This window comes from Hibiscus syriacus, unplaced genomic scaffold, assembly GCF_006381635.1.
Source record: "Hibiscus syriacus cultivar Baekdansim isolate YM2019G1 unplaced genomic scaffold, ASM638163v2 tig00110325_pilon, whole genome shotgun sequence".
Taxonomy (NCBI): domain Eukaryota; kingdom Viridiplantae; phylum Streptophyta; class Magnoliopsida; order Malvales; family Malvaceae; genus Hibiscus; species Hibiscus syriacus.
The window spans coordinates 778,451-803,251 of NW_024062683.1; the positions used below are offsets into that span (position 1 = coordinate 778,451).

Genomic DNA, 24,801 nt, shown 5'->3' on the forward strand with positions numbered 1-24,801 from the left:
AATTAAAATAGATAGTATATATTTAAAAATAACTTACAATCATTTGACATTGAACATTCACATTCATGATGCTCAAATCCGAAACCTTTAGAAATAACAACAATTCTTATACCACTAAGGTCGTTTGGTTCGTACATCTTCCTCTCATAATTAAAAAAGAAATAATGCAATAAAATAATAATATTTGTGATATAAAATACTTTTTTAAGACTAAAGCACATAAGCATTTTTAAGGTGTAAATGAAAACAACGTTCGACAAATTATTTGTATAATGTTCGTTTATTAAACTAAATAAATATGGATAAAATTTTTATATTCATTTAATACACGAACAAATATGAACATATGTGTGTTCGATTCGTTTATGTTCACGAATAAACTTTTTATCAACTCTTTTATCGATTGTTTATAAAATTGTTTACTCGATACTCATTTTCATTTTATTTTTTTACATATTAAAGTGAACTTTAAAATTCAAACTATGAAGCCTAATAAACTTAAAAAATTAAAAAGATAATGTTGGTTACCGAACATCAAACGAATATGTTCATGAACTTTAAATGAACATGTATGCAAACGTTAATCTAACGAACATTAACACATTTAAAAATAAATAAATGAATATGAATATGCATGGATGGACCTAGATGGGATGGGTGGGGCCGGTTGTCCCTAGAATACATTTTTTAGGATGATATGATACTAAAATTTCAAATAAACATAAATCGAATATATATATCTTTAAAAATAAATAAACAAAACAAATATAATTTTATTCGTTAAAATACAATTCATTTACGCATGAGCATTTCTTAAAAAAATATTTGATCTTTTAGCTATATAATTAGCAGGTGGGAAATTAGTGGACTTTTCCTTTGTAAAATTCAAATACTAATGTTATCATGACACGTCTCTTGCTTTGCTTACGCAAATGACGTCGATAACTAATCCTCTTCTACCCCTCTTTATTTATAAAAAGGGTAAAGTATCAAATGGTCTCTCAACTATAGTATTTATTTTTTTAAACCCCTCAATTAGCAAAAGTTATACAATTGTCCTCTGTTGTTGATTTGTTGGGTTCCCCAACTATTAAAGTAATAAAATGGTCACATGACCATTAATAAATTCCAAATTAGTTATTTTTTGTTAAAAATTAATGATAATTTGAGCTAGACGTTAACATGTTGATTGATATATAATAAAATATGATCTTAGAATATCAAACGACTTTTATATCTCAGTTAGTATGATAACATCCAACTCAGACGACTATCAAATTTTTAACGAAAAATAATGAGTTTGAAATATATGAATCGTCAAGTGATAATTTTGTAAATTTTAATAGTTGATCGATGCAACAAAGTGACTCCCTACAATTAAATGATCATTTTATAACTTTTAATAATCTAGATATTTAACAAAATAATATCTTATAGTCGAGATATCGTTTTTGTATTTTATCCTTATAAAATTAGTATTATATAAAATTAATATTTGTATAAATCCTTTGAATTTTAAAGCATAAAACAACAACTGATTGCAACGTAACTGCGCTTTCTTCATTGGTTTCTCATTTCTTTATCCTATTATCAGGAATGTCTCCATCTATTAAACTCAAAAGAAATATATATTACTTAAAATTATGGATTTGGAACTGTAACGTTGAACTCGAAATCGGAGAAGATGGTAGTGAACGAGTTAACTCGCCAAAAGCAAATTCGGGACGGACTCGTTATCTTATCTTTAAATTTTTTTTTCGAAATAAACGAGGGACAAAAAGGGTGAAACAAGGTTTTTTTTGTATTACCGGCGGCGTCATATAAGGATCACCGGCGGTATCAGTGACCGGCCGGAACGATACGATGGAAGAAAGCCGGTTAATTTATCATTGTTTTTATGGTGGTAAAAGTAGAAACGAAAGCTTAAAGGAAAGTGAAAACACAAGATGACAATAGAGAAATAGTCAGTCTCAAAGAGGTAGTCAACACGTTACGTTCATATGCACATACATTTCTCTGTTTTGCGCCTTCGACAAACGAACACGAAAACGTAGTACCTCAGAAAAGTTGTCATTAAAGCTTTCCTCTCGTTCTTCCAACTGTAAAAGCTCCAATTTTCCCCCCAGAATTTATTTGCTGTTATAATTCGGTTTAGAAAATCCTTTTATTTCATGGTGCTTAGTTCCTCACTTCCAGATTTGTTGAGTTTCTAAATCTGATGAGCAAATCCAAGGAGTTCTTGCGAAATCTAATAAAACCTTTCAAGTTCAACTCAGGCAATGGTAATATGAAAAAACCCAGTATTTTTTAATGGGAAAATTACAAAAATTGAAGAAGAAAAGTTTGATGCTTTTCTATACATGTTTGGTGAGAAGAAAGTTTGATGCTTTTCTACATGTTTGGTGATTTCTGGGTTTTTTTTTTTGGTCTGATCAGATACACGGAATGGAGATGACTTGCAGAAAATAGCTCATCAAGAGAAAAAGCATTTCCCTTTCGAGATTTTAGTTGCTGCTACCAACAATTTCCACCATCATCAGAAGCTCGGTGAAGGGGGGTTTGGACCTGTTTATAGGGTAAGATCTCACCGCTGAAACTCTTGTTTGGTTGCCTAGAAAATAGAGGGAAAACTTTTGCTGAACTTGGTTTGCCCTTTGATTCGCTAAACAGTTACAGATTCTTTAAAGGACGAATTTTTCTACTTTCTAGGTATTCAAAGTTTCAACTTTTGCATATAAAAAGCATGAAGAACAACAAATACTGCAAATGCCTTGTCCTGAAAGGTTCAAACTACTTGAATATCTCATTTCGAATATCAGCTTTAATAATGATTGAACCATTTCCCCTTAATAACTCAACCCCGTCAAACCATTCAGCTGCTTCCCCCTTTAGATTTGTCTAATCTCAGATGCTAAGAACAAGAGTCAATGCATGCAAATTTGCAATTGGAATGGCACAAGAAACTTGAAATTTTGTTGTTAAGCTCGGTTCATTAAACCTTCCTTTTCTAGTTATTAGAACTTTTACCAAGCTTTACAACCTTTTTGCTCTTAAGTTGTTTTCTGGTTTCAAAATGCTGATTTCTATTCTTAATCAACCTAGACGGTAACAAATGTCTCGTACGTGAATATTTTTATAGGGGAAACTAAATGATGGAAGAGAGATTGCAGTGAAGAAGTTATCTCATAGCTCAAATCAGGGTAAAAGGGAGTTTGAGAATGAAGCTCGGTTGCTAGCTCGTGTGCAGCACCGCAATGTTGTGAATCTTTTAGGTTACTGTGTTCATGGCCAGGAAAAGCTTTTGGTATATGAGTTCGTCACCAACGAGAGTCTAGACAAGCTTCTTTTCAGTAAGCTGCCGTGATTTCTTTGCTGTTAACTTCTTTTGTTTTTCACCATTTACACATCTATGCTTCATAGCAGATTCCAGTAATCAGAATAGAGTGTAAATGAGTAATTCCATCATTTTTCAAGATTTTTAGATGTCTGTTTAGAAACTATATGATCTTTGGGTTACACAACAGGAATTAGTCCTCTCCCATGCCATTAAGATCACCTCTCTCATTTCTATACTCGAATTTGTGACCTCCAAGTTGGAAATGTTGGCTGTATGATAGCGTAAAGATGATGAGAATCAATGGTAGACAGATGAATAAGAGTTCCAGTTAATCTATTTGAAACAAATCTCAATGGATTCCAGTGTGGACTGAACCTTGTCATGCTGCTTTAATTTCCCTACTCTTCTTTTTCAGCACACTTGATTGATCTATTCTCGATTTTGCGGCGTCGATTTGTATCCTTGTTCACTTAGTGTGGATAAATGCTTCAAGATTTGGTCACCTAGAGTTATCCAAATTGTATAATATGAATTTGGGTTATATGTAGTTTGTAATCTGTTAATGAATTCTAGCAGAAACTAGGGGGTTCTTGGTGAAAACTGGTTTTTAACAACAAAATTGATTATAATATCAGAACACAAACAAATAACATCATAGATATTGCACTGAATTTTCACGGATGAGTATAGAATTAATTATTTGGTTTTTGTGGTGGTAATAATCAGGATGGTGATGGTCTTTTTCATGCAGAATCAAATAGAAAATCGGAGCTTGACTGGAAGCGGAGGTATGAAATAATTTCAGGTGTGGCCCGGGGTTTGCTCTACCTTCATGAAGACTCGCACAATCGCATCATTCACCGGGATATCAAAGCAGGTAATATATTACTCGATGATAAATGGATCCCCAAGATTTCTGATTTTGGCATGGCTCGACTCTTCCCCCAGGATCAAACACATGTCAACACCCGTGTAGCCGGCACCAAGTATGTCATATAGCATCTTCTTTAATTGATAATATGACAAGCTCTTTTGAGAATTTCATGATATCCCATTCCTCTGCCCTAAAATTTTATTTAACAGAGTTATATTTATGAATCTTTGGAAAACAGTGGATATATGGCACCGGAATACGTCATGAATGGACGTCTCTCAGAAAAGGCAGATGCGTTCAGCTTCGGGGTTGTGGTTCTGGAACTGATAAGCGGGCAGAAAAACTCATCCTTCAACCTGGATGTCGATGCTCAAGGTCTACTTGATTGGGTAAGAACAGATATTACAATCCGATCATTCTTTCGATCGAGATAAACCTTTTGTTATTCATGGTGGTCTGTCCTTGCATGTTTGTCTTGTAAGATCTCACGTGCACCAGTTTTTTGCACCATGTTCATCTGCTGTCAGGTGGACTTTTAAGGATCTCCGAGTGGAAACGTGCCATATTTATTTAACCTTTACAAGTTAGGTATATAATGACCCCACCACATGTTTGAACTTGGAATCGTTCGTTTCATCCTGTTGACATCGATAAGCATAAAGAAAAGTTTTAGTTGCAAAGAAATTCGAACATTAACTTGATGGAAAAGTCAAGGTTCTAAGAGAAAAGACTTGATCAATGGCATTGTGGGGTCTTGTTATTGCAGGCTTATAAGCTTTACAAGAAAGGCAAATGCTTGGAGTTCATGGACTCTGCCTTGGTCTCATCAGCAGTACCCGAACAAGTAGCTATGTGCATTCAAATAGGGTTACTATGCACGCAAGGTGATCCACAATTACGACCTGACATGCGTCGGGTTGTTATTCTGCTGTCAAAAAGACCTGGCAGTCTCGAAGAGCCTACAAGACCCGGAGTTGCGGGTACTCGATACCGAAGATCCCGCAGGCCTCCTGGATTCTCTTCCACCGCTGGAACGTCTGGTCTTTCGGATTCCCATTCATATGGATCAACCTTTAATACTAATACGGCTTCTGCTTCTACATCAGCTCTTGCAAGCCCCTTGACATCAGATCCGCATGGAAAGCGCCCAGTTCAGAGTTAAGTTTTGCAGGAGATTTTGGGCTATTCTTTGTGTATTTTATAATTAACGCGTTAGTAACTTTTGTTCTTTAGGACGCAGATGTAAAACATGCCATTTTTGAAGGGGCTAAAATACAATTTACAATTGCATTAATGTAAAAAGATAGTATATATTTTTTAATGATTATAAGGTAATTTCGCAAATTTGGACCAAGACCACTGTCAATCACTTTATATTGTCTCTGATTTTAATTGTACGGTTTGGATAACCTTCGGAGTCGAAACTGGACAGAGAAGAGAGAGTGCGAGACAACCGAGGCTGGGGACTATGATACTGTACGATCATGTTTATATTCCCTTCAAATCTCAAAGTCAACCATACCTTTAAATGCAATCCTTCGTGATTCCAATACACGTGGCCTTTTTCCATTCGTCTTAATAACTCTAAAAACCTTTTGGTGAACCAATAGGGCGTTGGGGAAAAAACTTTTTTCTTTCTTTCAAATTGATGAAAATCACGGGATATAATGTCGAAAAAAATTTACATAATATTTTTCATTTTAATCTTTATTTTTTAAACATTTTCGTATATAATGTTTTATTTTAGGATAGGAAAATTCATTCATAATAATTGTCGGTTAACAAACTATTACTATTTTAAAATAATTATTTTAACTTAAAATGTAATATTAATAATTAAAATATTTCAAAAAAAGAGTTAAAATAATTATTTAATTAAATATTAAAGATTTTTTATCTTAAAATAAGAATAGAGATTAAACTAATTATTTTGATAAATATAACGTGTTAATTTTGATATTATTGCGAATTCGTAAACCCAGACTTCTGAAACTTTCCAATCGTATTTCAGCTTCCTGCCACGTTACCGATCCTGGTGATCTCATATATAATAAACTTTAACCGTTGGATGTAAACCGAAAATTTAGCAATTCCCAACCGTTGGATCATAGCTCCTGCCTTTCTTCTTCCTCCATCTTCTTTACCTTTTAAGCTCGCAACATCCTATCCCTCTCCCTTCACAAAACAGTCTTTCCCTCGCTTTCTCTTGTTTTTATCTCAGACGAAAGAAAGAGAAAAGGAGCTTCAAATTTCAATGGCGGCTTCTGTAGCCACTAATGAAACTCAAGGTCCTCCCCAAGCTCAACAATCTTTACTTCCAGACTATCCTCAGGTATGAGTTTTACCCCGAAATTTTGTTGGGTTCGTCGTTTTATATTAGCTTATTTTTCGTTTTGGTTTGCTTTTCTAGATGATTTTAGAGGCCATAGACGCATTGAATGAGAAAGCCGGGTCGAATAAGTCAACAATAGCGAAGCACATCGAGTCGACTCATTCGGATCTCCCAGCGGCTCACACCACTCTACTTTCCCACCACCTCAACAAGATGAAAAACAGCGGTCAAATCGTGATGATAAAGAACAATTACATGAGACCCGACCCTAATGCTCCACCCAAGCGTGGACGTGGCCGTCCACCTAAGCCCAAAGCTCCTCTTCCACCTGGCACCGTCGTCTCTCCGCCTAGACCCCGTGGTCGTCCTCCCAAAGGTCCGTCTGCTCCGCCTAAGCCCAAAACCCCTGTCAGCACCGGAAGGCCACGCGGACGCCCCCCAAAGATAGCTAAAACAACACCGGCCACTGCCCCTCCACCACCTGGAGTTAAGCGAGGTCGCGGTCGACCGCCGAAAGTGGCTTTTCAAGTAAAGCACTGAAGCTTAAAGTAAAAGGCGAAGTTAGCATGACTTCATCTTTTTGTTCTATATTTATCAACTTTCAATTTTTTTAGGTGTTGTTTAGTCCTCTTCTCCACTAATTGATTCTTTAGGCTCTTTCTTCTTCAATTTTAATTTTTTTTTGGGTTTGATATCGATGTTGGAGCTGGGGGAAATCTGTTGTAATGTATTGAAACAGGCACTCGTAATTTGCATGTAAATCCGTTAAGTTATGTAGTATTTTTGCCTATATTTAGAGTTTTGAATTTTGACAAATTATTTGTGTTTACATAATTTCGTAGAGGAATCTTTCTTTTTCTTTTAATTTTTAATCAACTGAGATGAAACTTCACAGATAATTATGCTGTAATAAAATAGTGTAGCAAGTTTTCCTTTTGAGAGCACGCGTATAATAAAAATCTAATAGTCTAGTCATTGTTGGGTTTAAACCAGACTATGGTTGTTAATATCATAGTTATCCAAAACTGATATAAACAAATTAATTTAGCAGATGATATATAAGAAATAAAATTTTAAAATTAAAATCAAATCTAAATATAAAAAACACAGCATTAAACTTATTAAAATGGTTTCAGTTCTAATTTCTTTCTCGAATAAACCTGCTTCTGCCTCTATTTTAGCTCTTATAAGCAGGAATAGATTCAAGGGATGGATGAGGACAACCATATTTATTTTTTTGAAATTTTATAAATTCACTCTTTTAATACAAATATTTAAGTCTGCTCCTATTTGCAGATCTCATGAAATCAAATTTGCGTTAAAAGCACCTCAAACGACTTTAACGTCTCTGATATAAGAGTAAATATATTTGATCAATTGATTAAATTACTCATATTTATTATTTTACATTCCTTTCGGCTATGAGTTCTAAATCTATCGCGTAATCTCATTTTTTCTCTTAAAATTTTCTTTCTTTTCTTCTCTAAATAAAACTTAAAATTTGTAAAATAAAAAATAAAAAAAGTCTCTGATCTGAAAACGATTGTCCGGTTTGGATAACGTTCGCATCCGAAAACTAGACATCGACGAAAGTGCGGCGGGGGACAACTATGGGAGGGGTCAATAGTGCTGTACGATCATGAATGTAAGTCCTTAAAAGTCGACTATACCTCTAAAATCAATCCCTCGTTATCTACGTGGCCCATTCCCATTTGTTTTGATAAATCTAAAATGCCTTACAGAAAGCCAAAAGGACGTTGGCACGTGAAAAAAAAACTAAAGACCTTTTTTTTTCTTTCAAATCCATGGAATTTGAAAAGAAAGGAGGGAAAGAAATTCATAAATCCAGAGGTTTTTTCTTTCTTCCTGTCAACATAAATCTAGAGTTCAGAAGCCTTCCAATCCAAGTTCAGCTTCCACCCACGTCACCGATCCACGTGATCTCATGTGATAAACAACAGCCGTTGGATGTATATGGATATATGTTTGACATTGGATGACTAAATAATTAACCTTCAATTTCAGTTCCAGGTTTATTCGCAAAGATACTATTGGCCTTGTCTGTGGGAACTTTCAGGCCATTAAGCCACCAACGCCGAAAATATGCAGCTTTCCTGATGGTCCTGCTGTCGCAGCATCGATATGGACTGCATTTGGCTTGCCAAGAGAGTGGAGTTCCACGTGATGCAGCTAAATAAAACATGCTTGGATTGAGCGTCGTTTGACTGTTGTCGTTTCTACTTTAGATCAGGAACTCAACAACAACATAACCCTATTCCCATATGCTATGGGATAACGGAGAAGTAGGGTAGTAGGCTACCACAATATCAGGTTGAGAGCAGCTTCCGTAAAAGACCTCCGACAGTCAGTAAATTAAAAATAAAGCTAAAATGTAATGCATGTATAAATAAATAAATAAATACATCGTTGAACAAACTTCATATGTAGTCTTCATACGCACGTATGTAATGAGAAGTAATCCCTGTAAATAAATCACTGCGTAAAAATCTCTACATATAGACAGAAACATAAGACCCAGACAAATTTAAAAAGAAGAAACCTGAAGAGAATGATACACAGAAGTCAACGATAGCAAACTACGAGAATGTATAAAGTCAAATGGATTAAAACCTGAACTAAGACAACACAACTTTGCTACCATAGTTCTTAGCCCTCATAACTTCGATCAAGAACTCGTTGAACGATTAGGGATCTACATTGTGTCTCTTTCGACAGACCAGGTTATGGAGAGAGTGACCCTAATTCGAAAAAAGGTAAATAGTATAACTTCGGATATAAAAGAGTTTGCGGATCAATTGAGAGTAGGATCCAAATTTTATGTAATTGAATTTTCTATTGGGGGCAGGTGATTTGAAGCTGCCTCAAGTACATCCCTCACAGGTATTCTTTTTACTGAACCACTCGAATGCAACTTAAGCCAGCAACAACTGGTCAAAAATGCTCTGAATTATAAAAAGATAAAGCCTCTGCTTTCTTGCATTGCCTTTGCCCATTGGAGGGACAATCGTAGATGATATTATCACAGGAGTGAATTACCAAGTAATGCTGAAACCCATGAAGTACTGCCGTTAAGCCATTAACACGTGGTTTATGGAGGTGGTGGTTAGACCCGTTTCTGAGATTTTAGTGGCCTGGGGTGAATATAAAATTAGACTCCTAATAACAAGTATTGAAAAAATTAAAAAATAATTAAGTGAAAAATAAAAAAAAACAATTTAAGGTGCTGTTAATTTTTTAATGATTAATAAATAAATAAAATGTAACGTTAATTATGATTTTAAAGAAAAATAATAGTTTGATGACCAAAACGGAAATAAAATAATAAGTGAATAACTAAATAAATAATTTATCCTTTTTAATTATATATAAATTTATAGTTTTAGTCTTTGAGCAAGTGAGGACATGGGCGATTGCCGCTTTTGCTCGTGCTCAGGGACGGGCCTAGTGATGATAGTGGAAGAAAAAAAAGAATGACGAAGATTTTTTTAGTTGGCGAATGACACGCAACTTTTTATAGAGTTAATTGTATCATATGTTCTCAAACTATAACTCTCATTTTAAATTGGTCTTTGAACTTTTGAATATTCCACTTGCATCCCTAAACTACGACACTCTTTCTAAATTAGTCCTCAAACTTTTGAATATTCTAATTTTATCCCTAAATTCATCATCATCATCAACAACAACAAAACCCTATTCCCATATGCAATGGGGTAAGGGGGAGGTAGGGTAGTAGGCTGCCCTCAACGCCAGGTTGAGAGCAGCTTCCGTGGAAGACCTCTGGCAGTCAAAAAATTAAAAATAAAGATAAAATACAATGCATGTATAAATAAATAAATAAATAAATAAATACATAGTTGAACAATCTTCATATGCACGTCTGAATGGGAAGTAATCCCTGCGTAAAAATCTCTGCATATAGACAGAAACGTAAGACCCGACTAAATTTAAAAGGAGGAAACATGAAGTGAATGATACACAGAAATCAGCGATAGCAAGCTACGAGAAGTAATATAGTCAAATGGGTTAAAACATAAACTAAGGCAACACTACTCCGCTACCCTAGTTCTAAGCCTTCATAGATTCCAATGACAGAAACGTATAAAAAGTAGAAGTAATGGAAATTACTACAAAGGCATTAAAAATAAAACAGATATGCTACACCCTATGGTTGTGACCCACACTACTCGGCTACCCTGGTCTTAAGTCTCCATACTTTCCTAAATTCATCCAAATATGTAATTAGTTTCAACCATAGTTTAAACTAATTTTTTTTTTAAAACATACAATAATATAACTTGGCCTAATGATTTTATTAATAAGGGATGTGATTAGTATATACGTATAGTTTGAGATAAAATTGGAATGTTCAAAAAGTTTGGGGACCAATTTAGAATGAAGGTCATGGTTTGGGGATGAAATTGACATGTTCAAAAGGTTGATGACTAATTTAGAATGTTAGTCATAATTTAGAGATGAAATTGAAATATTTAAAAGTTTAGGGACCAATTTAAATGAGGATCATATTTTGAGAACATATGATTTAATTAACTCTTTTTATTTTTTTGACTTTTTTAATTGTTAACTCATCCTTTTGTTAATGTGTTAACGGAAATTAACGATCGATGGAACAAAACCAAACGAATCGATAATATATGAGACCAAAATCACTTTTTTTAAAATCGATGATCAAAATCTAACGAATAAAAAACATAAGGAACCATATTATTTAAAATATTGAATCATTTTTTCACTTAAGATTATACAATAATTAGACAATAAAAATATTGAAACCGTGTAGGGTTGGATAAGTGGTTTTAGGGCGAAGATACTTTCTAAAGATGTGTCTTTCATATTTTGTGTCATGTATGTGAAAAGCCCTTTCACGTACAACGCTTTCTAGAGGACTTGTGTTAATTTTGTAAAAAATATATATTAAAATAATATTCATTTTATCCCATTAAATATGTGTATTTTAGATTTTAAAGTTATCATAAATAAAAATACTTATTTCTTTTTTTACCATTTATTATATTATCTTATCAAACTAAATTTATCAATATATTAATGATCGAATTAATTTTTTAAAATTACTTGCTTAATCAACAATAAACAAAACTAATAGGACGAATGAAATATTATTTTAATAATTTAACCTACTAATAGTGATTAATAGTCTACTTTACCCTTCCATTTATACAATCCATTCATTATTTTCGCAAAGCTTCTTCTTTGGGGTTTAAGTATACAAATAGTTGATTGATTACTTAGTACTATTTTGTTAAGTTCCTCAATTATCTAAAATTATAAAATAGTCTCTTAACTATAGGGTGCTTGTTGAGTGATCGACTATAAAAAGTTATAAAATGATCACACGACTATTTATATATTTTCTACTCGTCCATTTCTATCAGAAAGATGACGGTTATTTGAGTTAATGTTAATCTGGTAACTAAGATATGATAAAATTATTTTTAATGATATCTACTGACATCGTCATTGCTTTCACAAGTATCGACTCAACAATATAATATTTCAAACATTGACTCGACATACAATGTAAAAGGAGATTTGATCTGTAAAATACACATCAAACGATTATGATATTAAATTTTATCATATAATATTTTTTATGTTAACGTCTAACTTAGAAAACATTATTTTTTTAACAAAAAATAACGAGTTTAGAATATATAAATAGTCATGTGATTATTTTATGACTTTTAATAATCATGAGACTAAATAAAATAACATCATATAATTTAAAAATTATTTTATAATTTTTAATAATCAAGATATTCAACAAAAACAAATACTTTAATAAATTAACCTTTTATGTACTTTACCCTTCACTTAAAATTACAAATACAAATAATACATATATATTTGAAAAGGTAATACCCGTCCGTCACTTCCTCATTTTTGCCAGCTTCACGTTGATCTCTCCAACGAGTGAGCTCCATCTCTCTCCCTATTTTAAACTTTTTTTTTCTTTTAAGAGATTCGTATTGATTTGATCTAAGCTGGTATTTGACAGAGAAAGCTAAGAAATGGTGTTCAAGGTTTCGAAAGTCTCAACGACGCCGTTCGAAGGCCAGAAGCCTGGAACTTCTGGCCTCCGTAAGAAGGTAATCGTCCTTCGTTCCGTTTAGTTAGATCGATATCAGTTATCTTGATCTCTCGTGTTACATCACTCTGATCTAAATTTGTGATCAAATTCGATCCGTTTGGTTGACGCCTGCAATCTCTCCTGGTTTAATTAGACGATCTCTTAAACTATATTATTAAGCTTCATTTTCATAGATTCATGTTTAGTCTATAATAATATATACCATATAACCGAAGAAATACAGGAATATTAACATTTTATATGCTAATTTACTTTCCTTTCCTTTTTCTTTTCTATTCCGGATCTGAACTTCAAGTCTGGTTTTATCTCTTGTGCATGTTGAAGTCTAATGCTTAAAATATACTAATTGATAACTATTTTTGTGTTATATTTCTATATATGAATGATTCTATAATTGCTTATGGTTGATGGATTTTTGTTGACCAGTACAATTTTCTGTTTTGATACTCTCGAACTGATGATAAAAAAAATACAATACTACTTGATAGTTCTTATGATATTACTTATATTGTTTGAACAGTATTCTCTACAGTTTTCTTACGCATAATAGGTATATTAGATTAATAGTTGCCTTCATTGTAAGTGTCCTTTCTATATGCATGTTGGGAGGATTTTTGTTCTATTTTCTTTACTGAAATTTTATACTGTGGTGTTTTGACCTTTCCAGGTGAAAGTTTTTGTTCAACCTCATTATTTGCAAAACTTTGTTCAGTCAACATTCAATGCCCTTACACCAGAGAAAGTTAAAGGTAGAGGTTTATTGATGTTATGCCTTTTTGTATGCTAAATGTACGTGGTAATCTTTATCTTTTTAATCTTTAGAGGCATAATGTGTTTAACGGGCTCTTAGAATCTTGGGGATTTTTACAAGTCAAGTTCATTTTTTTATATTTTTTTTAGAGGGATCGATTAATAGAGTCACAATTTGCAGAGAACTCTTTAGTTTTTGTTTTCTTAATTTGGTTTTTCACCGAGAAGAAAACAAAGGGAATTTGCCTTTGTGAGCTTCGATAAAGCTGCCTTGTCTAGTGCAGGGCTTTTTCCAAATTTATCCTTCACCTCAGTTGCTAGGCATGCTTCTTGTGTACATTGGTTTAGGTGTTATACCTGATCCCTCAATAGTAAAGTTGTACTTATTACCAACCTTGAAACCGATAGATACACTTCTTGTTTACCAGTATTTTTCTATATGTAACAGAGGAGAGCGCCATGGTTCAGATTTAAGATAATTTTTATCCTAGCATTTGATAAGAGCACCACCTCAGATTTAAGATCTTTATCGTAACACCTGATAAGAAGTAAGAACACCAAGAATATTGGTATTTTTACCATTTTTTGCACACACAGTTATGGTGCATTTCTGTATTGCCTGCTAATTCAATTTCTTGCATTTGAGGCCTTATCTAATGCTCTGGCAACATTCAGTTCTTAGTTATTGGAATAATGACTGTAGAGCATATTCAATTCCACTTCTTTAGTTTTCCACCAGCACGTTTGGTAAACCATTACTTTGTTTTGGAAGAAGTCCATTCCTTATCCTGAAAGATAGTTTATCTAAAGAGAAAAATGATATTGACAATTCCTATTTTCTTTGTTTGATCGCATACATTCAGTGGATTACAGATTTACAGTGGCTTACCCCTTATTTCTGTTCATGGTTATAGGTGCTACACTTGTTGTTTCTGGTGATGGTCGTTATTTCTCAAAGGATGCTATTCAGGTGCTGCAACTTTGAATCTAAATAGATGTCATAAAACTATATCATCTTAGAATGGGGGGAAATTCTTGTTATTTCATTAAAGGGGTGCTCTTTGAAATGATTTTTCTGTCAATGGCAAAGAATTGTTTTTCATATGTTGTGTATTTTGGTCATGTTAAGAGATTCAGCCTTCAACTTACCAATGCATTTGTGGTGGCCATGTTTAAGTGGGTTATGGCTTGGCTAGTTTAACTTTTATAAACCTGCTCTTAGGATCCAATAACTCTTTGACAGCTTGTTCATATGTGTATTTAATACAGTATATAAGTAGTTGGTTTATGGTTTGTCCAATCTTTATGATGGAATTTTGTGCCCAAATTCAAGTCCTATGTTCTAAATGGATGCAACCAAGGGCTTCTCGAGTGGTTGCCTGTATTATGATGTCTTCAATAATGTTATCATTTGGCAATAAGTTCTTGATCATTGTACAAAATTTGCTCAGTGAGGTATTGCCTTGTGTTAAATTGACAGATAATAATTAAAATATCTGCTGCAAATGGAGTAAGACGCGTATGGGTTGGTCAAAATGGATTGCTTTCAACTCCTGCTGTATCAGCTGTAATACGTGAAAGAGTTGGTGTGGATGTGAGTAACATTGTTCTTATTTCTATATCTCGTTGTTTATTTATTAATTTTCCCGTTGTTATGTTGTTGTGAGAAGCTACTCAATATGATTTAGTTTTGACAATATAAAGGGTTTGCTTACAAACTTCAATATCAGGGATCCAAAGCAACTGGTGCCTTTATTTTGACTGCTAGTCATAATCCAGGTGGTCCTAATGAGGTATGCCTAAGCTGATTTGTCTAATTTCCAAAAATTGTTTTTTGCATGCAACATCTGAGAAATGTACGACTGCTTTGGCTTTGTGTCTTTATCACAGGATTTTGGAATTAAATACAACATGGAAATGGTGGACCTGCTCCAGAGGCTATCACTGATAAGATCTTTGAGAACACGAAAATGATAACAGAATACTTGATTGCTGAAGATCTACCAAATGTTTGTCTTGCTTTCCTAGAACAATATTTTTCATCTTTCTACCTCTAACTTAATCATTGCAACATGTTGCATTATCCAGGTAGACATCAGTACAACTGGTGTTGCAAATTTTACGGGGCCTGAGGGACAGTTTGATGTTGAGGTTTTTGATTCAGCAAATGACCATGTGAAATTGATGAAGTAAGTTATTTGTCAAGCGAATGTGATTTACCTAATATATATTGGCTAGCAGCATCATTCAAATGGTGTAACCCCTTTTATTGGAATTTGCTATTATTATTACGGTCGAAAATTGAAACTTAAAAGCTTCTAGAAAATCATTTTCATTGATTAAAATCTCGTGAGTTGTGTCATAATTCCTCTTCGTATTATTCATATCCTGATGATTTCATTCCGGGAATGTCAGAGTTTTAATATTGATTGTATATGCAGGAGGACTAAATACGAAATCCTTTTGCCTCTATGTTCAGGTCAATTTTTGACTTCGAGCTTATTCGCAAGTTGCTTTCCTCTTCGAAGTTTACATTCTGGTATGTGGATAAGCCTTTTGTTTTTTAAGAACGGGACTATTGATTTTCTGGAATAGACTATAATTCTTGGCCAAAAGGTAACCCTTTCACCTTGTATTGAAGCTATGATGCACTGCATGGAGTTGCTGGAGCATATGCTAATCGCATTTTTGTGGAAGAGCTTGGGGCACAAGAAAGCTCACTGTTGAACTGTGTACCCAAGGTCTTTTTAAGCACTTGAAGAATTTTATAGACTTGCTATTCGTCGAATCTCTGTTTAGCTGAATGGGTCACAGTTTTCTTTGTTAATGCTTTGACTTGATGCAAACCAGGAGGACTTTGGAGGAGGGCATCCTGATCCCAATCTGACTTATGCAAAGGAGTTAGTTGCTCGCATGGGACTGGGCAAATCGAACTCTGAAGTTGAGCCACCAGAGTTTGGTGCCGCTGCTGATGGTGATGCTGATCGTAACATGATACTGGGAAAAAGGTGCTCATACCATCTGGGAAATTGAAATCTAGTTAGATCTTAATATTAACTACACCTAAAATTTTATCTTATTACTTGTTTTTTACATTTTTAGGTTCTTTGTCACTCCATCAGATTCAGTTGCCATCATTGCTGCCAATGCCGTCAATTCAATTCCTTACTTTTCTTCTGGTTTGAAGGGAGTTGCCAGGTGGACTGTTTTATCGTTTTAACATGCTTTCTATTGGAACATTCAATTCTACCAATGCAATTGTTCAGCTGGTTCTTTCAAAACTATCAGTTATGTTGGACTTACAACATAAAGGTTATTAACATAAAACAACTAATGCCACTGTCTTTAAAGCTTAAAGAAAGGTGATTCTACATTTGAAGCCTTTATAAGATGCAATGAATAGGTGAATTGTGTCTGTGTCCTTTCTCTACATGATAATAATACATCAGACTCTTTCTCCTTCTATGATATCTTAAGTTTAAATTTAAAACTGCAAATATCATAAAAAGTGGTTTGTTGTGCAGGCCTCTTCAAGCATCTAGAACTCACTGAATCTCGTATAGAATGGTGTTTCGTATTTAATTAAACTATAAAATTGCCAATATATTCACATATATTCTGCAATTGGAACTCTGATATACATATTGTGTTAAACTATAATCATCTTCACCGAAATTGAAATTTAAGATCTATTTTCCGCATCTTGTAGGAGTATGCCTACATCAGCTGCCCTTGACGTGGTAGCCAAGCACTTGAACTTGAAATTTTTTGAGGTATACGATGGGAAATGGTTTTTGATAATTTTTCCTGCTGGCCACTATTTTAATTTTTATAAGGTAACTATTTATCTATTCTTTGCTAGGTACCCACTGGGTGGAAATTTTTTGGCAATTTAATGGATGCTGGATTATGTTCAATTTGTGGAGAAGAAAGTTTTGGAACTGGTAAGTGTTTGATGTAACGAATACAAAGTATACATTTAGAACTATGAGAAACTTACAAAACATTCTATTTGTGGGCAGGCTCTGACCATATACGAGAGAAGGATGGAATTTGGGCTGTTTTGGCTTGGCTATCAATACTTGCATATAAAAACAAGGAAAATCTCAATGGAGATAAGCTTGTGACTGTTGAGGATATAGTCCGTCAGCATTGGGCTACCTATGGTCGACACTATTATACTCGATACGACTATGAGGTACAACATTATGTAGATCTTTTCTGTGTTAGGCGTTAAAGGAATTAAGAGAGTGCTAACTAATTTATTCTCTTTTGAAGAATGTTGATGCTGGTGCAGCGAAGGATTTAATGGCTTATCTGGTCAACTTGCAATCATCTCTTAATGAAATCAATAGGTATGCATATCGCTGTTTTGGAACCAGTGACACCACTCCCTGTGTTGATTCTAAATCGGATTTAATATTGCATTTGAGGAACAACATTTAGGATTCTGTTGTTTCAGCGTTGCATCTGTTGAAATGGTTATGGTGTTTGTAGTTATCGGAACTAAAAATTTCCCTTGGTTATATATTCTAGTTTCTTTTTATGGTCATATTATTGTTATAATGCAGTATTGTGAAGGGGGATCGTTCGGATGTGTCAAATGTTGTCAATGCTGATGAGTTCGAATACAAGGATCCTGTTGACGGCTCTGTTTCAAAGCACCAGGGAATTCGGTTTTTGTTCGAGGATGGATCCCGATTGGTAAGTCAACTTCATCATTTTTTTCTAACAAATTTTTATTCGAGCGATTGTCATTTTCTAGTGCAGTATTTGATTTTACCCCACATGCGTAGGTTTTCCGTCTCTCTGGAACCGGTTCAGAAGGTGCAACTATCCGCCTCTATATCGAGCAATACGAAAAGGATTCATCAAAAACTGGAAGAGACTCCCAAGAAGCACTTGCTCCTCTCGTGAGAATCCTTGAACTTGTCTAAATTGTCGTGTTCCAGATTACTTGCATATTATTGGCTGACTCTTGCTTTTGATACCAGGTGGAGGTTGCTCTGAAACTTTCCAAGTTGCAGGAGTTCACTGGCCGATCTGCACCAACAGTCGTCACATAGACTCATACTGCTACACCTGTTGTCCTATACGAGGCAAAGCACTACTTTTGAGGAAAGTAAACATGAATAAACTGGCTAAGACTACATTAGAACATCATAATTTACCCACGATGATGTTCATCAAAATTTTCGAATTGGTTCATTAAATAATTTGAATGTTAATGGCGCCTATATTCCCCAACTTTTTGGTTGAATTGTTGCCTAAATCTCATTTCTAGATGGTATGGTGATTTGGCTCGGATTTTAAATTCTGCTCGTGAAATTGAAAAAACTACGAATCTTATATCAAAAAATAATCCTAATAAATTATTAATATTATAGGTACGGTCGCACACATGAAAATTTCAAATTCTCATAGAATTTAAGTATTTTTTTATATATTTTTTTATTGATATTCTAATTTTGTACTCTCTAAACTTCTAATGTAAATTCTTAAGTCTACACTCTCTAACATAAAATTTTTGTTTGTTCGTAACATGAGTGGAATGGAACAGCTAGATTTTTGCAAGTAATTGATGTATTGATAATGAAGTAATATAAAGCGTAAACTAAGCTTCTCAAAGGAAAAGAAAAGGTAGGAAGAGACAAGAGATGATTCAATAATTATATAAAATATAATATTAAATGATGAAGTGAAAGGGATAACAAAAGCTCAGGCAGCCAAGTATTGCTTAACTGCTAAAATTAATTAATTAGCTCAACTCGGCTTTATTATTGTTATTATTATCTCTAAAACGACGTATTTCAATTCTTGATTAGACTAAGCATCTGCCAAACGTGAACTCCTCAACCATCACTGCCATCAAGGAATCATTACCTTTTTTCAAACAGAGAAGAAAATAGGGTTAAAGGGCACAAGGATAATTAACCAATGAGGATGACGAATTAAACTCACGACGAAAAATATTAAGAGTATTAATAAGTGAAAGCTACATATATCAAGTTGCAATTTAGAGGTTGATCGTCATACCATTATGTGTACGTACCACTGTTGAGACTTGGACGTCATCTACCGAAAACTAACTCTATATACTGAAAAGTCTCCGGCTACCCTTACTTTGTTTTAAGAAAAATATCTACATAAAATCAATAAAATTCACATAAAATATAAAATAAATAAAATTTAATTCAAATATTTTCTTTTGATTTAAAGTTTTTATTTTTATACGAACCCATCTAACCATCTTAGTGATAGAATTTTTTAAGAGGTTTTTGGTGTACCTGCGTGGTCAGTTGTTAAGAAATAATATGAACAAATACTATCATTGTAAACATAAAATTCTAAGGAGAGCATTGTACGTTAGCAGGACTAATGGTTTCAGGGTTCTCTGTCGTGTCTCCGGCGCTCCTGGGTGTTCTTCCTCTTCACCCAGTTTGCCTAGTCTCCGTCTCCTTCTCGCCCTGAGAAATCCATGGACTGGAGTAAGTTGTTTGGTGGTTCTGAAAATCACAATTTGGAATTCCATCCCCCTAGGGTTTGCGATGGTACCGCAACAGTTCATCCCCCTCGAGAAGTGCTCGACTCTGGAATTGAGGAGTGGAACCTCTCTCTCGTTGGCCAACTTCTTGGTCCCGCACCGAGCCTCTCTTCATTGCAAAGAATTGTAAACACCTTATGGAGGAAAGCTATGGCGGGAGTGCAAATCCAGGTGAGTATTGCTGGAAACAATTTATATGTTTTCTCCTTCTCATCTGCTACTGCTCGTGACTGGGTCCTTGAAAATGGACCCTGGCATGTTCTGAACAAGCCCCTTATTCTAAGAAAATGGGAACCCAGTCTAAAAAAATTAAGTTTCAATCTCTCTAGTTTGCCTATCTGGGTTCATCTCTACAATGTTCCCCTCGAATTATACTCACGTTTAGGACTCAATTACATAGGTATTGCAATTGGAATTCCACTTTCTATGGACACTGTCACTGCTTCAAAAACGCACCTAGAATTAGCTAAACTTTGTATCGAAGTAGGAGCAAAAGACATTATTCTTGAACAAGTTGAAGTGGAACTAAAGGATGGAGTAAAGGTCACTGTATCAGTTGAAGTTCCTTGGATGCCAGCTCAGTGTTCTTACTGTCAAATTTTCGGTCACAGTGAAAAAGTATGTATGAAATCTAAAGACCATGTTGCTGCAAAAAATCTAATTTGGAGGAAAAAAGAGAAACCTACAAGTGTTGTCGAGACAGAGCCTTCAACTAGTGGAATTGAACTGCTACAAGAGACTTTAGTTTCTTCTTCAGAAAAATGTTCAGTTGAGGATGACTCTGCCCAAGAAAGTAATGAACAAAACGAAGATCTTCAAATTCATACTGCCTCTACTACATCCGAATCTCATGTCAAAGATTTATCAAAGGTAAGCATAGAGCTAAAAGAGGCTCACCAAGGCTCCTCCTTAGTGGAGCTAACCAGTTCAGACCCAACAGAAGAAACCTTCAAGAACAAAAGTGATTCTTCCCCGACTATTCCTAAAAAAGGAAGAGGAAGGCCTGTCAAAGATAAAAAGATGGCCACTTCAAGTTCTTCAAACAGATTCCAGATACTTAATGATACAGAGGAAATTCATCATGCTTCAATTGAAACTCAAAAGAAACCTCGAGCTGCGTCAAAAGGAGTAGCTGTCTTAGTAAAGGAGCTTAAACTGAAAAAGAAAGAAAGGCAAGATGGCCACAAGTGTTCTGTAGATGGTGGGGGAGGGGATAAAATTGAAACTCCATCCCAATGAACCTCGCTTTTTGGAACGTGAGAGGACTCAACTGTCCTCACAAGCAAGCAAGAGTTATTAGTAGAGCTAACCAGAATAAAATTGACGTGTTCTGCCTGATGGAGACAAGAGTGAAGGAAGATAAGTCTGTTAATATCCTAGGTAACAATTTTTCTGGCTGGAACGCCATTACTAACTATGAACAGGCCTTAAATGGAAGAATATGGGTTCTTTGGAGGAAGGGTCTGGACTTCTCGTTAATTCATTCTTCTGACCAGTGTATTACTATCAGAGGGAGGTTTCATAACTCTCATTTAGTCATCACAGCAGTCTATGGCAGTAACGACGGAATTACAAGAAGACTTCTCTGGCAGCATTTACGTGACCTCCATTCTTTTGTTGGCCATACTCCCTGGATTATTGGTGGCGATTTTAACATTTTTCTCCACTATAAAGAAAGTTCAGATTACGATCTCATAGGCCCGATATCTACTTCAGACATGAGAGATTTTCAAGATACACTCACTGATCTTGACCTCTTTGATCACCCTTTTTTTGGCCCAACGTACACATGGAGTAACAAACAGCAAAATGCCTTCCTTGCACGAAAACTCGATAGAGTTCTTGTTAACCCTCAATAGGTGTCCTCTTTCAAAGACTAGCATACTGAATTTCAAGCTCCTGGTCCCTCCGACCACTGTTTTGCACAGGTTTGGCTCTCTAAAGAAGCCCAAGTTGACCGCCCCAAACCGTTTAAATTCTTCAATTATTGGACCCAACACCCGAGTTTCATGGAAGTGGTAAAACAGTCCTGGTCTAGAGCTGCCAATGGAAATCCTATGCATGTTATTTTTTCTAAACTTAAGAGATTGAAGCCTAGCCTTAAGAACCTCAATCACGATTGCTTTAGTAACCTTTCAGGCAGGGTAAAGCAAAAGAGATCCGAACTGGAGAAACAACAACTCAAAACTTTAAAGGGAGAAGATGACATTGAAAATGAGCTTTCCCTTTAAAACGACTTAAAAAACTTGGAGGAAGCTGAAGCTTTGTTCTTCAGACAAAAAGCAAAAATTTAATGGTTGAAGGAGGGTGATAAATGCACCAGACTGTTTCATTCTGCGGTTGCTTTGAGAAATAAGAGAGACACCATTCGCACTCTCATTGATGATCATGGTAACCGGATAGAAACTTACGACCAAATGTCAGCTGAGGTGGTTAAATTCTTTTCCAATTTGTTAGGCGCTGCCGATCCTGCAGTCAAAGAAATTTCCCCTGACCATCTGAAGGACTTAATCCAGTTTTCCTTGTCTGCTGACAAGGCTGAAGCTCTTGTGAAGGAAATTACTAAAGAGGAAATCAAAGACGCTTTTTTCAGCCAAGGTAATGAAAAAGCTCCTGGGCCCGATGGGTATTCACCCCACTTTTTTAAATACACATGGCATATTATTGAAAGTGATGTTGTAGCAGCCATCTCCTATTTCTTCACCGATTCCTATCTTTTTCCTGCTTTCAATGCTACAATAATTGTTTTGGTCCCTAAAATCAATAACCCAAGCAAGGTAAAGGATTTTAGACCGATTTCATGTTGCTCTGTGGTGTATAAGGCTATCTCTAAGATCATTGTCAGAAGACTTACTTCTCTCATGCCTGACTTGGTTACTCTCAACCAAACAACCTTTATTAAGGGTAGGAGTATCATTGAAAACACCCTTCTTGCTCAAGAAATAGTTAGAGGCTACAACCGAAAGAACTTATCTCCCAGATGCTCACTGAAAGTTGATCTCCACAAAGCATTTGACTCACTCAATTGGAACTTTATTTCTTCTATTTTGAAGGCAATTGGACTTCCCCAGATTTTTGTCAATTGGATTACCACTTGCTTCTCAACAGCAAGTTATTCTATTTCTTTCAATGGTAGCTTGTCTGGTTACTTCAAGGGAGCAAAGGGCTTAAGGCAAGGTGATCCTCTCTCTCCTTTACTATTTTTTCTCTCCATTAATATTCTTTCTCGCCTCCTCAATTTGGCTGCTTTAAGAGGAGTGTTCAGTTTCCATCCTAAATGTAAAAGAATAGGTCTAACACATCTATCCTTTGCTGACGATCTTCTTATCTTCTGCAAAGGGAATGAGGAATCTGTTACTGGTGTCACTGCTGTCATTGATTACTTCTATGATCTTTCAGGCCTTAAACTAAATGCTTCCAAAAGCAAGTTTTTTGCTGCTGGTATGACTACTAGAGTTATTGAGAACATCCAACAGACTACTGGCTTTACCCTAGGTTCTCTGCCTGTGAGATACCTAGGTATTCCTTTGCTCACTAGGAAAATCTCAGAAAAGGACTGTGTGGTCCTTATTGATAGCATTAAATCTAGATTGCATCATTGGTCCACAAAATACCTTAGTTATACAGGAAGATTGGAGCTAATCAAGTCTGTGTTGTCCAGTATCTCAAATTTTTGGTGTAGGCAACTCTTCCTGCCAAGTTCCGTCTTGAAGAAAATTGAGCAACTTTGCTCCCGCTTTTTCTGGAAAGGGTCCAACAAAGCTGCTTCCGGAGCAAGAGTGAGTTGGAAAAACATATGCCTTTTGAAATCTGAAGGTGGGCTAGGGGTCAAGGATATGAAATCTTGGAACAAGGCTTGTATGATTACTCTTATTAGAACCATTCTTGCTGGGGAGGATTCCCTATGGGTTGCTTGGCTTAACCACTATGTTTTCAAGCAGGATAATTTCTGGTCAGTGGACATCAAATCATCTGCTAGTTGGAGTCTCAAAAAGCTCCTCCAGCTTAGAACCGAGGCTCATCAAGTTCTTTCTCCCTCTGCTAGCAAAGTCAGTATTATATGGGACTCACTTCGGGAAAAGAAAGCAAAAGTCCCTTGGCAGAAACTGCTATGGTTTCCCCTGCATATCCCCAAACACAGCATGATTTCTTGGATGGCTTTCCTTGACAGGCTCCCAACAAAGGACCGTATGCTGCGTTTGGGACTCATTAACGAAAGCCATTGTGTTTTTTGCAATTCTGAACTGGAAACTAGAGACCATATCTTTTTCGATTGCACTACAGCTGCCACCATTTGGAAAGCAGTTTATTCCATGTCTGGTTTACAGCTCCAAATCTGTTCATGGGAGGTCTTCTTGGCACGGGCATGCTCTTTGTGGAAAGGCAAATCTTTACTCACGGTTGTCATGAAGCTTGCTCTCAATGCTATCATCTACATGATTTGGGAAGAAAGAAACAAAAGGGTGTTCCAAAGCCGATCAAAATCTACAGAGGCCATTATAAAGTCCATTAAAGGCACTGTAAATTTGCAACTTAGGGGGAAAAATTTCAACAGAATTGATAGTGTTAATATTTCTTTATGCAATCATTGGGGTATAGAAATCACTGATTCTTTGTTAAGATAGGTTTTTGTTTTGGTTCCCTGATTGTGTTTTTGTATCTGACATTGTTCCTTGGATAATATAATCTGACTTATCCAAAAAAAATACTATCATTGTAATTATCTCAAATTATTTAAATTTTAAATTTATTGAATATAATATTTATTTTTATAGTTATACCGATTATTTAATTTAAAAACACGAATAAAAAT

The 24,801-nt window shown here is 35.1% G+C and overlaps 2 protein-coding genes and 1 pseudogene across 2 annotated transcripts; all 3 read left to right on the top strand.

Moving 5' to 3' along the window:
• Nucleotides 1-2,060: 2,060 nt before the first annotated feature.
• Nucleotides 2,061-5,477, top strand: LOC120118033 (putative receptor-like protein kinase At4g00960). Its single transcript, XM_039138180.1, has 6 exons — nt 2,061-2,282; nt 2,437-2,576; nt 3,140-3,350; nt 4,089-4,323; nt 4,450-4,600; nt 4,978-5,477. Exons 1-6 carry the CDS (start codon nt 2,219-2,221, stop codon nt 5,371-5,373), a joined length of 1,197 nt encoding a protein of 398 aa, XP_038994111.1. The 5' UTR covers nt 2,061-2,218; the 3' UTR covers nt 5,374-5,477.
• Nucleotides 5,478-6,400: 923 nt separating this feature from the next.
• Nucleotides 6,401-7,098, top strand: LOC120118034 (HMG-Y-related protein B-like). The gene is made up of 2 exons (XM_039138181.1): nt 6,401-6,543; nt 6,622-7,098. The coding sequence occupies exons 1-2, from the start codon at nt 6,466-6,468 to the stop codon at nt 7,081-7,083; spliced, it is 540 nt and encodes a 179-aa protein (XP_038994112.1). The 5' UTR covers nt 6,401-6,465; the 3' UTR covers nt 7,084-7,098.
• Nucleotides 7,099-12,478: 5,380 nt separating this feature from the next.
• LOC120118031 lies at nt 12,479-18,704 on the top strand (annotated as a pseudogene).
• Nucleotides 18,705-24,801: the final 6,097 nt, after the last annotated feature.

What these genes read in the sequence shown, in the direction of transcription:
- LOC120118034 (XM_039138181.1), top strand. Translation starts at nt 6,466, where the DNA reads ATGGCGGCTTCTGTAGCCACTAATGAAACTCAAGGTCCTCCCCAAGCT. An exon ending in TACTTCCAGACTATCCTCAG is followed by an intron (nt 6,544 to 6,621) that starts GTATGAGTTTTA and finishes TTGCTTTTCTAG; the next exon opens with ATGATTTTAGAGGCCATAGA.
- LOC120118033 (XM_039138180.1), top strand. Translation starts at nt 2,219, where the DNA reads ATGAGCAAATCCAAGGAGTTCTTGCGAAATCTAATAAAACCTTTCAAG. An exon ending in ACCCGTGTAGCCGGCACCAA is followed by an intron (nt 4,324 to 4,449) that starts GTATGTCATATA and finishes TTTGGAAAACAG; the next exon opens with TGGATATATGGCACCGGAAT. An exon ending in CTCAAGGTCTACTTGATTGG is followed by an intron (nt 4,601 to 4,977) that starts GTAAGAACAGAT and finishes TTGTTATTGCAG; the next exon opens with GCTTATAAGCTTTACAAGAA.